Below are 12,757 nucleotides of genomic sequence, written 5' to 3'. Positions count from 1 at the left end.
GAGGCCACGTGATGGCGAAGGCGTTCCAGTTTACTCAGCGCATCACTCACTGACGAGAGGAGCGTTTCTGCGTCGTGATACCGGAATGTGGATATTTCACCTTTCAAAATAAGAGCAGATTGTTAATAAAGCAGAAGAAATGTGGCTGTGCCATATAATGTGCGTGGTGTTTTAAATAGACTCGTAACATTGATGCAGATTGTGCCTATAATATCTCAGTGGGAAGCTTTTGCGTTTGGCAAAATAATACAAAGTAAGGTATTTCACGACCTCACATTGGGCTTTGGAAAACTGGAAGTCATTGATTGATATCTGTTTCATTATTTTAACAACCGATTAAGTAATCAAAATCCGAACATCAACATACCGCACGCTAGAACTCTGAAACAACACAGAAGAGCTAATTCCTTGGGCCAGGACTCTGCAGTCACACCTACAGGCCAGTGGCCACCCTTTCAGTGATGGAGATGTACACATCCTGGGCAGGGAGGAATGCTGGTTTGTGCAGGGAGTCAAGGAGGCCATTTAGGTGAAAAGGGAAAAGACCATCTCTGAATCGCTGAATCGCCATCTTACAATGCTGCGATTGCAGTCATGGCAATTTGATCATGAAACTGACCTCACGGCTCATTGTTAGTCACTGGTGCTAGTTTCAGTCATTATGCAAATGTGCTGTTTATAAAGTCAGCTGAGACTGAAGAAGTCACTCTCCAGTTCAGTGCGTGACGTTTCTCCCACTGAAAACACTACTTCCAGAAGAGCAGAATAAACTTTCTGGGATTTCAACGTCTTGTTTTGAAAGGACTGATCGGATGTTCCGTTGATAATAGTGTCTGTTTTGACACCGGTGCAGTGAGTGGCCTATTGAGCCCATTCTCTAAATAGGAGTATCTCCCAGGCGGACAGTTGCGGCAGCCTTCTGGCTCGGAATTTTTTTTTCATTTTCTGGATTTTTACATAACAGATAAATTCCGGGATGCCTTCAAGTAAAAATCTCCAAGGTAATAAATAAAATGGTTACGGACTGCCGTGCCCCCCTTTAGCGGGCATCTGCTTATGTCTGTGGCTAGCTACAGCTTAACGTCAGTCTTTACAATAGAGCATCTCAGGCCGACCGGCTACAGTCCAGGCTAAGCCTGTGTTAGTATTAACCAGCTATTTAATAAAAATAACCTCACTTTCTTTTGTTTTGCAGGTGGAAAAGCCTTCGGGCTGTTAAAGGACCAGCAAAGGCAAAAATTGGAAGAAATAAACCAGGTACGCGTGTTCTCTTCATTTGCCACGAGCTTCTCTAACGGCACTTCACGGTAATTTGAATTTTAATGAGCTCGCGCACACTTGACTTGGCCTTGGCCTCGTTTTTGAGGATTCGGTGCATTCCCGGTTAACTGTCTCAGGAGTGCGGTGAATAAGAAATCAAAACGCCACTGTCTCGTGTTTTGAAGCTGGCCGTGACCATGCTGTTGATGATGCATTTTTATTGATTCCCCCGCCACCAACTGCAGGGTCTGGGGGGCACTTGTTGAATGCTGTCACACAGCTCTGTGCTAAAGGACCGTGAACGTCTCCCTCTGACCTGATTATATCAATGGGGAAAACGTTTAAAACGCGTTTCGTGGCGATCTTATTGCCGCTCTGCTCCGTGTGCCGACGGGAAACAGGTGTTACAATGAGCTCTTTGTTTACCACGCTTCGTCAGCCGTAGTAGTCCGCACAGATTGACGAGATGTCTGTATAATCTCTGTTTTCCTCCTCTACTTTGGCAAAATGTACACACATGTATATACATTTATTTTTATTTTTTTTAAAAAGCAGGTCACTTGGGAAGAGGGAGCCTGTGACATTAATGTGCACAGCAGTCCCAGTTTCCACTACTGTGCTTGTATTTATTTGTTCATTAGAGAGATGACCCCTGGTTCCTAAGCGGCTCTGTCTAAAAATATCAGTTATTCTGTGATTAAATCCAGGATTTTCTTTTGTACAGTGACATCCATTTCATTCCGTTGTATTATCATGAGTGCATCTTGTAGTTCCTGATCTCAAATCTCAGCAGTGTTCTGTATTCTATTGATTTTTTTAAAGGATCGAAAAGTGAGGAACTAATAACATGTGCAAGACATGTAAAGTGACAAGTAAATTTTGTCACAATTCTTCTTGTTTTTCATGACTGAAAACAATATAAAATGAGTATAATTTACTCATAAATGTAAAGTGTAATCCACATATCTGTATTTCGGTTTAACTGTTCCTTGTAGATTTTCACGACTCATAAAACTGGCACTCCCTTTGTTCACATAACGAAGATGACTAGCAGGACACTTCTGTGTGGGAGATTGCAGTGTGATTCAGCACAGCTGAGTCAGGGATCCCTGATAAAGGTCCAGTCGTGGTGTTTATCCTCTTTACACTTAATTGCAAGCTCGATAGACACACAGAGGTCAGCGCGAAGAACAACGGCACGCTCTGTCATTCTGGCTCTCGCTCTGTTCTGCAAGGATTGTGGATGACTCCCACACGCCATGTTGCATCATTATAATTTCATTACATTAGCTCCCTTCGGGCAGCTTTATACCCTTGCGAGGTGTTCCACTTAATGAACGCAGTGGTAAGTAACAACAGTAAAGGGAGTCATTGCTCTCCAGTTCAAAATTTGGACAGGACGCAGTCAGATTTGGTGTGCTGAAAGTTTTCTGTTTGTGTGTGGGGAATGCGTTGGAATCTGACAAGGAAGATATAAAAGTAGTCTCAGTTTCATCCAAACTTGAGAAACCTGTATTTGATGACCAGCTTTACTTTTGTTTTACCCCCTTCCTTTTTCTCAGGAGTACCTGGAAGACCAGAAATACAGTGATGAAGAAGACCTGGCTGAAAAGTTGGAAGGTTTCAAAAGTAAGCAAATCCAGCCCTTCCTTCAGCTGATGGCTATCTGCAGTGGTGTGGCTGGGGCTTTTCCTGGCTTTTGTCTTAGCCTAAATATTTGTTTGTTTGGCAGGCTACACACACACACTTTCCTTTAGTCTTCAGCATTTTGTTTTTCTCTGTGGGAAAGACAGATTGCAGTGATTTCTAAAACATTTGTAAGGCCAAGTCCTCAGTGGCCTGGTAGGAATGTGCCGGGGCGTGACTCTGCTTGTTGTTGCAATATTCAGAGCTTTCCTGGGTAAACTCCTGGCTCCTGGGAACGGGAATAAAAACATTGATACTTGCTGAATACGGGAGTAAGGGTTGCACAATTTAGAAAAGGAATCCTTCCCCATTCCACAGATATTGCATTTACATTTAAGGCATGTAGATTTTTTTTTTTTTTCTTTTTTTACAGTTGGTTTGAGTTTTTTATCGGTTTCACCCCAGACCAAAACACCAGTTTATTGCAAAAAGCAGCATAAGTATTGAAATGAAGAAAAAAAAAATGCTCCAGTGTCCTACTTACATTGCATGCTTGCTGGAGGAAATGGAGCAGTAATATATAAACAGAAATGGGACCAAGCACCCGGGTCCTGGGAGGTTTGCTGGATTTTTTTTTCCTCCCCCCTCCTGTCTTTTCCACATTGTCCCAGAGGCTTAAAGGTCACACTGCTTTTAACTACCAGTCAGATCGACTCACTGCAGCCCAGCACATGGAACAAAAACAAGATAAAATGTCATATTTTATTTCAACATTTACATAAAACCAACAGAAAGTTGTTGGTTTTTTTTAATTAATTTTGGATATTCAGATGACTCTGATGTTTTCATTGATTTGTTTGGTTTTTGGACACTTGTTACTACTTTCATGTTTGAATGTAGTTATTCCTGTCAATTAGTCACTAGATTAATTTAATCAGCCACAGGGTACTCATGTTACTGGCCTTATTAGCATAAATTAAATATAAAAAAAACATGGAAATATAGTGTGTGAAACATATTAAATCACATTAACAAAGTTACTTTACAGAAATAAGTTTTGGAGCTGACCAATGTGTGCTTTCCTATATTAATATGATTTCTTAAAATAGAGCTGTTTCAACTGGTGATTTCAGCACTCTAACTAATTAGGAGTAACACTAATAAGCCTCATGCTCTGAGCAATTACCACTGTGAAAACTTTTTTTTTCTGTTTTAATGAAAAATTAAGTTTTAGACCCAGAGTTTGGATGGGGACAATTTTTAGACCAAATATATTAAAAAGTGTTGATTCTATTATGCTCACACTCTCAAGCATTGTACATACATACATTGTACTCATCGGTACAGGTCTTTTATCCTTCTAACAGCAGCGGTTATCCAACAAATGAGTATTTGGTCAAATAAGACCGTATCAACAAACCAGTCCACTAATCAACCTGGAGAATACAGCCCTAGCTACTTCAGCCCTAGGGATTCACCGATGCAACTCCTGCCATGTCCAATACATACCAGTATCAGTGGTGAATCATCAGTACACACATTCATACCTAAGAACCCTGTCTAACATTTGTGAACACACTGCTGTGGAGAAGTGTCCAGGGAAACTTGGAGTTTAGTATCTTGAAGACTGGAGTAGCTAGGGAATCAATCCATCAGTCAGACCCTCTCTACCTCCTGAACCACTGCTGCCCATAATGAAGCCCAAAGAGGACAGAACGCATCAACCTGTGTCTGAGTTTTTCACTCCCATTAACTCACTTGATTACATTTAAAGAGTTTAAATAAAACAAACTTTTGCAACCACAAATTCTGTTTGCTTGCCTGGTAATTGCGGCCACTTGGCAAAGTAAACACAGATTAATCTGGGACTAAAATGAAAAGATGGGCCTGATAATCAACTACAGATTGAGCTAAAGTATATAGCCTGTATTTGCTTAGAATTAGCCATTAGCAGTTCCCCTTTCTAAACTAATTGTGAAAATATAGAAAAACGAGCATTGTACCTCTGCTTAGAGTTCCACAGGTGATTGTTGTTTTGTTTTGTTTTTTTCAACACTCTCAGACAAATCAAAAAGAAAACTGAGGTCATGTTTTTTTTGTTTTCTAAACAGAAGCTAATTGACGGTGCCATCTGCCCTGGGGGTTAGGGTCTTTTAAAGTGATGGGAAATCTTTGTGTTTATATGTTGGCCAAAGTGGCAGAGGAAGTCAGTGAGGTCACTGTCCATTGCAGCTATTTTATCAGCAAGCCACCCTCCTTTTTTAAAAATGGAAAATCCCTTTGGATGAGCTGACTAAGTGGGTGGTAGACAAACAAACAACTTTGACTGAATCAAACTTACACTTCAGACCTCCTTATGAATGTCAGAGAAAAGTAGAAAATAAAGTATATTTAAGGCTTTGTTGAGAATTTGATGCCATTTATTTTCTAGAATCACTTTCTTAAAAGAATTTAGGTCAGGAGGAGCAACTGAAGACTTGAGTTTTGTGCAGTTGAGCCGTTTTCTGTGGCTGCAGATGATCAACAGGCTGCACTACGACAAGTGGTCCACTCAAAAACTGCTGTGTGTGTGTGCGCGCATGTGTGTGCGGAGGCCCACTCCTCAGAGTTTACGAACAGGGTCAGCATTGTCCCGTCCCACTCCCCACGGGTTCACACAGTTAACAGTACCCTCTCTCTGTCCCTCCCAATACACACACACAGACCTCCCATTGTGGTACAGAAATAGCAAGTGTAATCTGACTAAAGTGCTCTTCCAGCAAAAAGGGAACAGAAATTCAGGCATAAGCGGAAAAACGTCCGCTTCCGAAGAAGCAGTCACTTCATTGATGTTGTGCTTTTATCAGTGAATGCAAATCCAGTTGCTAATAATTACTGTTTATTCTTAAGCCTGTCTGTAGTTAAAACCACTTAGATTCAATGATATACCAAAAGTAATCTTTAGGCCAATTCATTCCATCCCAGTTTAGAAATGAAAGCTTGAAAACATGCAACAATCTTTTTCAGTTCCATGTTTTAAAATGTGTGAATTGTTTTCTTTTGGTATGACACAGCAAAGTGTTTTTTTTCCAATAGGAAAAAAAGAAGAAAAGAAGTGTCTGAATTATCAGTGATGAAAGTCATGACTTGTTTTAGTCCTAGATGAGATTTTCATGCCCCTGTAAGAGCTGCGGCTGGAGGTGTTATGTTTTCATGCTGTCCCTCCATCTGTCCCATTCTCACAATTGTGATATCTCCTGAGGGATTTCTCGCAGAATTGACCCAATAGTTCACTTAGACTCAAGAAAAACCAATTAAATTTCAATTCAGATTTCAATTTTATATTCAGAGGTCATAGGTCAGCTACCTCATGATGTCACAATGTTGCCAAAACTGTCAACTTTTCAGATCTTTATTCACCATCATAGCTGCAGAGATTGTGTCCCTAATTGATATTTTGAAGGATGCTAAATTGATGATACTAGATTATTCCCCCTAAAGTTTTCACTGCATATAAGATTTTGCCTCCAAGAATTGATGGTAAATGTTGCTCTATGCTCATTTTAAAAAACAAATTTGTAACATGTGGTCTCTCATAAATACCAAGTTGTTTTTTTTCTTTAGCTGAAACCACTAATTAATGAGGAGTTATTAAGGAGGTGTTTTCAATAATGACAAAGTGTTAGTGTCTTGAATGTTCAGTAATTACATCTTTTGTTTTGTTACAGTGAAATGAGTATAGAGTCTGTTTGTTTGCAGCCCATGAACTGTCTGCATGCTGCTATGCTTGGTGATTTAGGGTCCAAACATCTTTCTTTTCACTCTGTTTAAAACTTAAAGTACTATTTTAACTTCCTGACCTTCTGACTCTTAATCTGCCTGCCACGGCTCCCTGCAGCTGCCAGATTGCCTGCTTCCTGCTCAGAGATGTGGGAAAACACACATACAAAAACCCACCTGTCATCATCAGCTGTTTATGTCTTTGCTAGGTCAGCTGTCAGCACAGTGTAAGATGTTGAGATCACTGGGCAGAGTGTGTTAACTGTTTTGCTGACATGTAATATGCTCTCTGGAGGTTGGTGCTTGTTAGTGTGTTGTACTGTGAGGTGTGGATGTGTGGGGGGGATGGGGAATGAACTACCACTGTTGGTAATAATCTCCTGTGCTCGTTTTGCAGATAAATATGCTGAGTTTGACCTGAACGACCAAGGAGAGATTGGTGAGTAATAAAAAAACAACCCAGATAACAACTGTCGCTCAAACCCATGTTGACATTAGGGAACAGTAATTAATACTGTGTGTGTGTTGTCTGCCCCCAGTGAGCGCAGGATTTGAACAGGCTCATGTTTCTTTGTTGTGTGCAGCATGTAAAGTGAGACTGTACTGTCCATTGTTGTGGAAGTTTTTGAACAGGTGTGGGGCCAACTGTAGTATTTGGATTTGTTAGCGGCTCCTAAAACAAGCTCCTGTATGTCCTATAAAACTTGCCCAGTCAGCGTAATATCTCTGAATATTAGCCCCTATTCAGTTTTCTGGTCTCTGCACAATTAATATTAGATTTCCATAATAGTTTTTTCCTTCATATTATTGTGGAACAGAAAGACTTGCACTTAAATAAATAGGTAAGCGATTTACCTTTTCCTGCTAATCATGGATCCATTTGTCAACTCAGATCTGATGGGTCTCAAGCGGATGATGGAGAAGCTAGGAGTGCCCAAGACCCACTTGGAGTTGAAAAAAATGATTGTGGAGGTGACGGGTGGTAGTAGCAACACCATCAACTACAGGGACTTTGTCAAGATGATGCTCGGCAAGCGCTCAGCTGTGCTCAAATTGTAAGTAAACCCTTTTAGTGTGTGTGCATGTGTGTTTGTTTGTTTTTTTGTTTTGTTTTTTAACATTGATATTTTGTTTAATGTACGACTGTGTGCTGGTTAATTGCTTGTGTTCACATGTCTAATAGGGAGGATATGTGTTGTGTGCTGTGTCAGCCAGTCGCTTCCTTAAACAGCAGGGGGTTCAGGGATGACAAGGGATGATGTCACAGCCCACATGCTGCACTGGCTGTTAATCAGCTTGATAACAAAACCCATCTCTGTAGACTATCCATAGTCAGCTCCTCTGTAGTGGGGATCCTAATCTTAGGGTACTGAGCATAGGCTGATTAACCACTTATGGTTGCATAGGCCTGACAAAGCCACCAAAATTTATCATACTGTGTCAGTAAAATGTACCTTTTACAATAGAAATGGTGTCTATAGAATATGTAATTATAACTTTTTCATGTTTCCCAATGGATAAAATGATATTTGCACCTGTTTTTAAATGGGTTAATGTAGCCAGTGTAAGCCTTTTAAAGCAGCCTTGCACTAGGTCAACCTACAGGAGCCAGAGCCTGTAATGGCTGCTGCGTGTCAGCTCTGCTAGGCTAAGCTGGCTGGACCCTTTAGCAGACAAATCTTATAATCCTGAAAAACAGCAAGCAGAGAAAATGCATAGCATTTCCTCCTTGGCACTCAAATGTTGTTCAAAAGTGTATCCCATAATCCCACAGCTGCTATTTATAAAGGTTTAAATCCCTTCCTGTTTCTCTTGTCTGCTTGCTGATATTCTAGTAAGACTGTTGTTGCATCCAGAAATAAAGTTGATCATTATCAGTATTTGGCTACATTTTCTAATATATGTAATACATGCATATTTCTTGTTCTGCAGAAAAATGAAATTATCATCTGTATGGTTAACTACCTTTAGTTTGGTTCTTTGTAGTATGTGTGTTTGGTTTTGTTTGGTTTTCTTTTTTCCAACTTCAAATGGCAACCTACTGGACCTGCTGATAACAGCAAAGGTCTACAAGGCCTCTCATGTGTTTTTGGTCTCAAAGGATATAAGAGGGAGAAGCAGAGGCCACAGAACGGCTTTAGAATGGTGTTATTCAAAGCATTTGGCAGGACAATAATTGATTTTAGTTGTAATTAGAGGGCAATGAATGAGACCAAGCTCCGCGACTGGGCTCAGTTAGTGTTAGTGCAGTGCACAAGTACAAAAGAAAACAGTCATAATTTGTTAGACCAAGATTTTGATTGACAAATGAGCCGTGTGGTGATTTGTTAAAGGTCTTGCAGGAGAGCAGCAAAGGAGACATTGCTCTTTGAAGAGATAAGTGTAATGGTGTCTTTATCAGATAATAAAGTCACACTGATTAAACAACACACATAGATGCCATAACATTAAACAGAGTCTGTTCAATGTTATTGCAGCCGGTCTGGCTGCACAGGCATCAAAGTCCACGTGAGTCGCTCCCTTTGAAACTATTGACCATCTGCTATTAAGATTTCCCACCTCAACCCCTTTTAAAATATGCTTTATGCTTTCCTTACTTTTCCACATCTGTGCGCTAAAACAAAAATACAGATGTGTGCTCATCTCTGTAAAAATCACACATCCTTATGGTGACAGAACATGATGCCCACAATGGTCATAAAAACCCCTTAGTTCAATCTGTACTTTGATGAATATTAGTGGTGACGGGTAGAATAGCAGACAAGTCATAAGTGTGAAGAAAAATGAGTGAGAGTAGTGGTCAGAGGGATGTGCCAGAGTTTGAGTTGCTGAGTGCCTGTTTCATCACTGGGATCATTACTCCTTATGAGCTTACTGGAGCTTTGCAGAGTTTTCCAAAAAAGGAAGTTAAAGGCAGGCATTTGCTCTGAATAGCTCTTGTCAGATCACTCACTCTGCTGTGTCCAGTCTAAACCACTGTTGCCCTCTGTCCTTTTGTGGTTTCCTTTCATTCCATTCCTTTCACTTATTGCTCAGCTGCTTCTTGCCTGACTGCTACATCCTGTGTCTACTGTCAGTCTTTTTAATTTACGTCTAAATTAATATTTTACAGTCTTTATGCCTCTCTCCGTGGTGCTGAAGGAAACATGCCAAGGCACTATATTAGGGTCTTGCTAGTACTGTTTTGCCTTGAGAATTGTCCTAATTCTTCATTTCACAGATTCAGCAAGGTGCAGAATAATTCCTCAGATTTAGCTCCATATTGACATGATAGCATCACATAGTTGTGGTAGATTTGCCAGTTGCACATCTTTGGTGTGACTCTTTCATTTTACCACATCCCAGTGCTCTATTGGATTGAGATCTGGTGATTTTGGTGGTCACACTGAACTTGCTGTCATGTTCAAAAACCCAGTTTGATATGATTTGAGCTTTGACATGAAAGATTATCTTGTCTTCAGAAGATGTGTGGTTATAAAGGGATGGAGTTGGTCAGCAACAATACTGTGAGGTTTTAAAAGATGCTCAGGTGGTGCTAATGGGTCCAAAGGTTGTGATGAACATGTTTCCCACACCTTTGCATCACCACCAGCCTAAACTGTTGATACAGGGTGGAGTTATGCTTTTATGGGCAAATGTCGAAGAAACCAACAGACCGGGCAGCATTTATCCAAACATCTGTCTGGTTTTGGTTAGTCTGTGTCAATTGTTGCCTCAGTTTCCAGTTCTTAGCTGATAGGAGTGGTCTTCTAATGCTGTAGCACATATGGTTCAAGGTTTGCCTTGTTGTGCATTCAGGGATGTTCTTCTGTATTATTCTTTGTTTGTTAAAGTGGTTATTGGTGTTGCTGTGGGCTTCCTATCAGCTTAAAGCAATCTGGCTATATTCCTCTTATATTAACAACAGATTTTCATCAACATTTATTGGATATTTTCTTTCAGACCATTCTTTGTAAATCCTACAGATAGTTGTGTGGGAAAATCCCAGTAGATCAGCCTTTAAAAGTGAGCTACTCAGACCAGCCCACTGGGAGCAACAACCTGTCATGTTCACACTCTCTTAAATCACCTTTGTTTCCCATTCTGAGGCTGGGTTTGAACTTCAGATAGCCGTCTTGGTCATATTTACATGTGTAATTGCATTGAGTTGCAATTACGCATGGTGACAATGATGTAAATACTGCTCTGCTGGCCCTGTGATGGACATATAGAGGGTGCAACTTGCCTGCTGGAATACGCTCAAATTAACATTAAATGGAGATATTGTGTTAACCGCCCATGACTCATCTCTCTCCACAGAGTTTTGGTTTTTGAAGACAAAGCCAATGGCTCTCCCTGCAAGCCGGCCGGACCACCTCCAAAGCGGGACATCGCCAGCCTTCCTTAAGTGTTAGGCCTCCATGCTGCTAAAGGAGCAGAGGGACCATCAATAGCTATGTGGAATAATGTGGAGTGTCGTATTCATGTGGGACCAGTGATCAAGAACGTCATTTTGTGAATATATGTGTGTGAGGTTTCTGTTTGAAAGACTGAGCCCAAAACTCACTAAAATTGTTTGACTGTGAATATTTTTATTCCTCTTTTTTCCCTCCTATAATTAAAATGTAGCAGTGATATTGGTAACTTGTAATCAGCTTGATAAATTACATTTTGTAGTGTGTGTTTCATGGTTGCATTTTAAGGGAAGACTCAAAATTCTCCAGAGGTCCCTTTTGCTTCCACGGTTTTTCCTTTTTTTGTTTTTTTTGACACATTGATTTTAATTATTTAGAGCAGTATGCTTTTGGAAAATCACAAGGAAAATGAACAGTTTATTCCAACACATTTTTGCACTCTTCTTAGCCGTCTTTCATGCATTCCTGCCAGGCTTATCTTGGTCAACATCTTTGCTTCAGATCAGATGCCAGAGATTTCAAGCCCTGCCCACTTCCTCTGGGTCTAAAGCCCCTTTTGAGTCAAAGTACTGATCTGGAATGAGTAACCACGTTATCATTCCCACTTTATGATATCAAAGAAAACACTGGCGTACATGTGTGTACTTGCTGTACTTTGTGAGTCACAATGTTAGTAAAAGGATAAGGCATGTTGTTGACTTTCAGTGTCCTTATGTGGCTTGAAAAGCAGTAAATATGACTCGATTTAGAACCGCTAGTCCAAGTTTGATTTACAGGCACGCAAGCAGAACAGATGTACATATTATACTACACATAGTACAATCATATTATTTCCAAGTGCCTCAACATGCAGATACTGTAGAGCTTACACAGTTTGGAGGAGGGAGTGCACACTAGTGTTCAGTTCAAGCAGTCCTTTTAGCGTACGAATTCAAGAAAACCGTGAGATGCTATCATTTAGTGTTTGGTGAGAGTTTTAATGATGTTTGTTGAAGTGTCTGATGTATTTTTTGTTACTGGTTTCCACAATATTCCGAGTGAGTGAGGTTCACATATGGATTTTTTTTTTCTGTTCTTTTTTTTTTTCCTTTTCTAACCTTTATTTTGTATGCCACTGAAAAAATGTAACCTGATATTGGGTTATTTGTCTTTGTCGAGTTGTCTTGTTCCATAAGCCAGCCATTTATCTCTAACATGGTTTCTTCTCCTACATGTTAAGTAATTTATGACTGTGTTTGTCTCCCCAGTATAAATGTTCTTTTAACAAACACTATTTACTGTGGAATTGGTACTTTGACACATAACATGTTTTAACACCATTATTATACTGTCTTTCGTCTGGTGGTTATTTTACATATTTAGTGTTGTTAAGATACACATTGTTTTGCTGACACCAAAGCAATTAAAAGTCTTCTTACACTGGGTACAAGTGTTGAGTTGTTCACTGTGGCAAAACTTGTCTTTAAGTGGTAAGATTTTAGGGCTAGCAAGTTTCAGATGGTTAGTTTTGTAAGTATTTGAACAGTGATATAGTTTTTGTAACTTGGCCTTTGTACAGGAGCCCAGTGGATTTTTAAATCAAACATTGAAGTGATTTAAGTGCTGACTTCTAGCTTAAATTAAAATGGTTCAAAAGTATTGCATTAACCACTTTTACATCTGAATCATAGCACATCATTTGTCAAAAAGTGGAGACAATGACATGCATGTATGGCTGC

At 40.0% G+C, this 12,757-nt stretch overlaps 1 protein-coding gene across 1 annotated transcript; it reads left to right on the top strand.

Annotated features, from left to right (window-relative positions):
* The first annotated feature begins 824 nt into the window (after positions 1-824).
* aif1l (allograft inflammatory factor 1-like) lies at positions 825-12,463 on the top strand. Its single transcript, XM_031754609.2, has 6 exons — positions 825-1,001; positions 1,196-1,257; positions 2,823-2,889; positions 7,043-7,084; positions 7,538-7,700; positions 10,945-12,463. The coding sequence occupies exons 1-6, from the start codon at positions 977-979 to the stop codon at positions 11,030-11,032; spliced, it is 447 nt and encodes a 148-aa protein (XP_031610469.1). The 5' UTR covers positions 825-976; the 3' UTR covers positions 11,033-12,463.
* The last annotated feature ends 294 nt before the right edge of the window (positions 12,464-12,757 follow it).

The sequence above is a fragment of the Oreochromis aureus genome, linkage group 7, assembly GCF_013358895.1.
Source record: "Oreochromis aureus strain Israel breed Guangdong linkage group 7, ZZ_aureus, whole genome shotgun sequence".
Classification (NCBI taxonomy): Eukaryota; Metazoa; Chordata; class Actinopteri; order Cichliformes; family Cichlidae; genus Oreochromis; species Oreochromis aureus.
Note: the sequence above shows the minus strand (reverse complement) of the source record. Positions and strands in the feature narration are given on the sequence as shown.

Excerpts from the sequence above, each read along its gene's own strand:
- aif1l (XM_031754609.2), top strand. The coding sequence starts at position 977 with ATGCCTTCAAGTAAAAATCTCCAAG. Across the intron at positions 1,258-2,822 it reads AATTGGAAGAAATAAACCAG|GAGTACCTGGAAGACCAGAA; the intron begins GTACGCGTGTTC and ends CCTTTTTCTCAG. Across the intron at positions 7,701-10,944 it reads CGCTCAGCTGTGCTCAAATT|AGTTTTGGTTTTTGAAGACA; the intron begins GTAAGTAAACCC and ends CTCTCTCCACAG.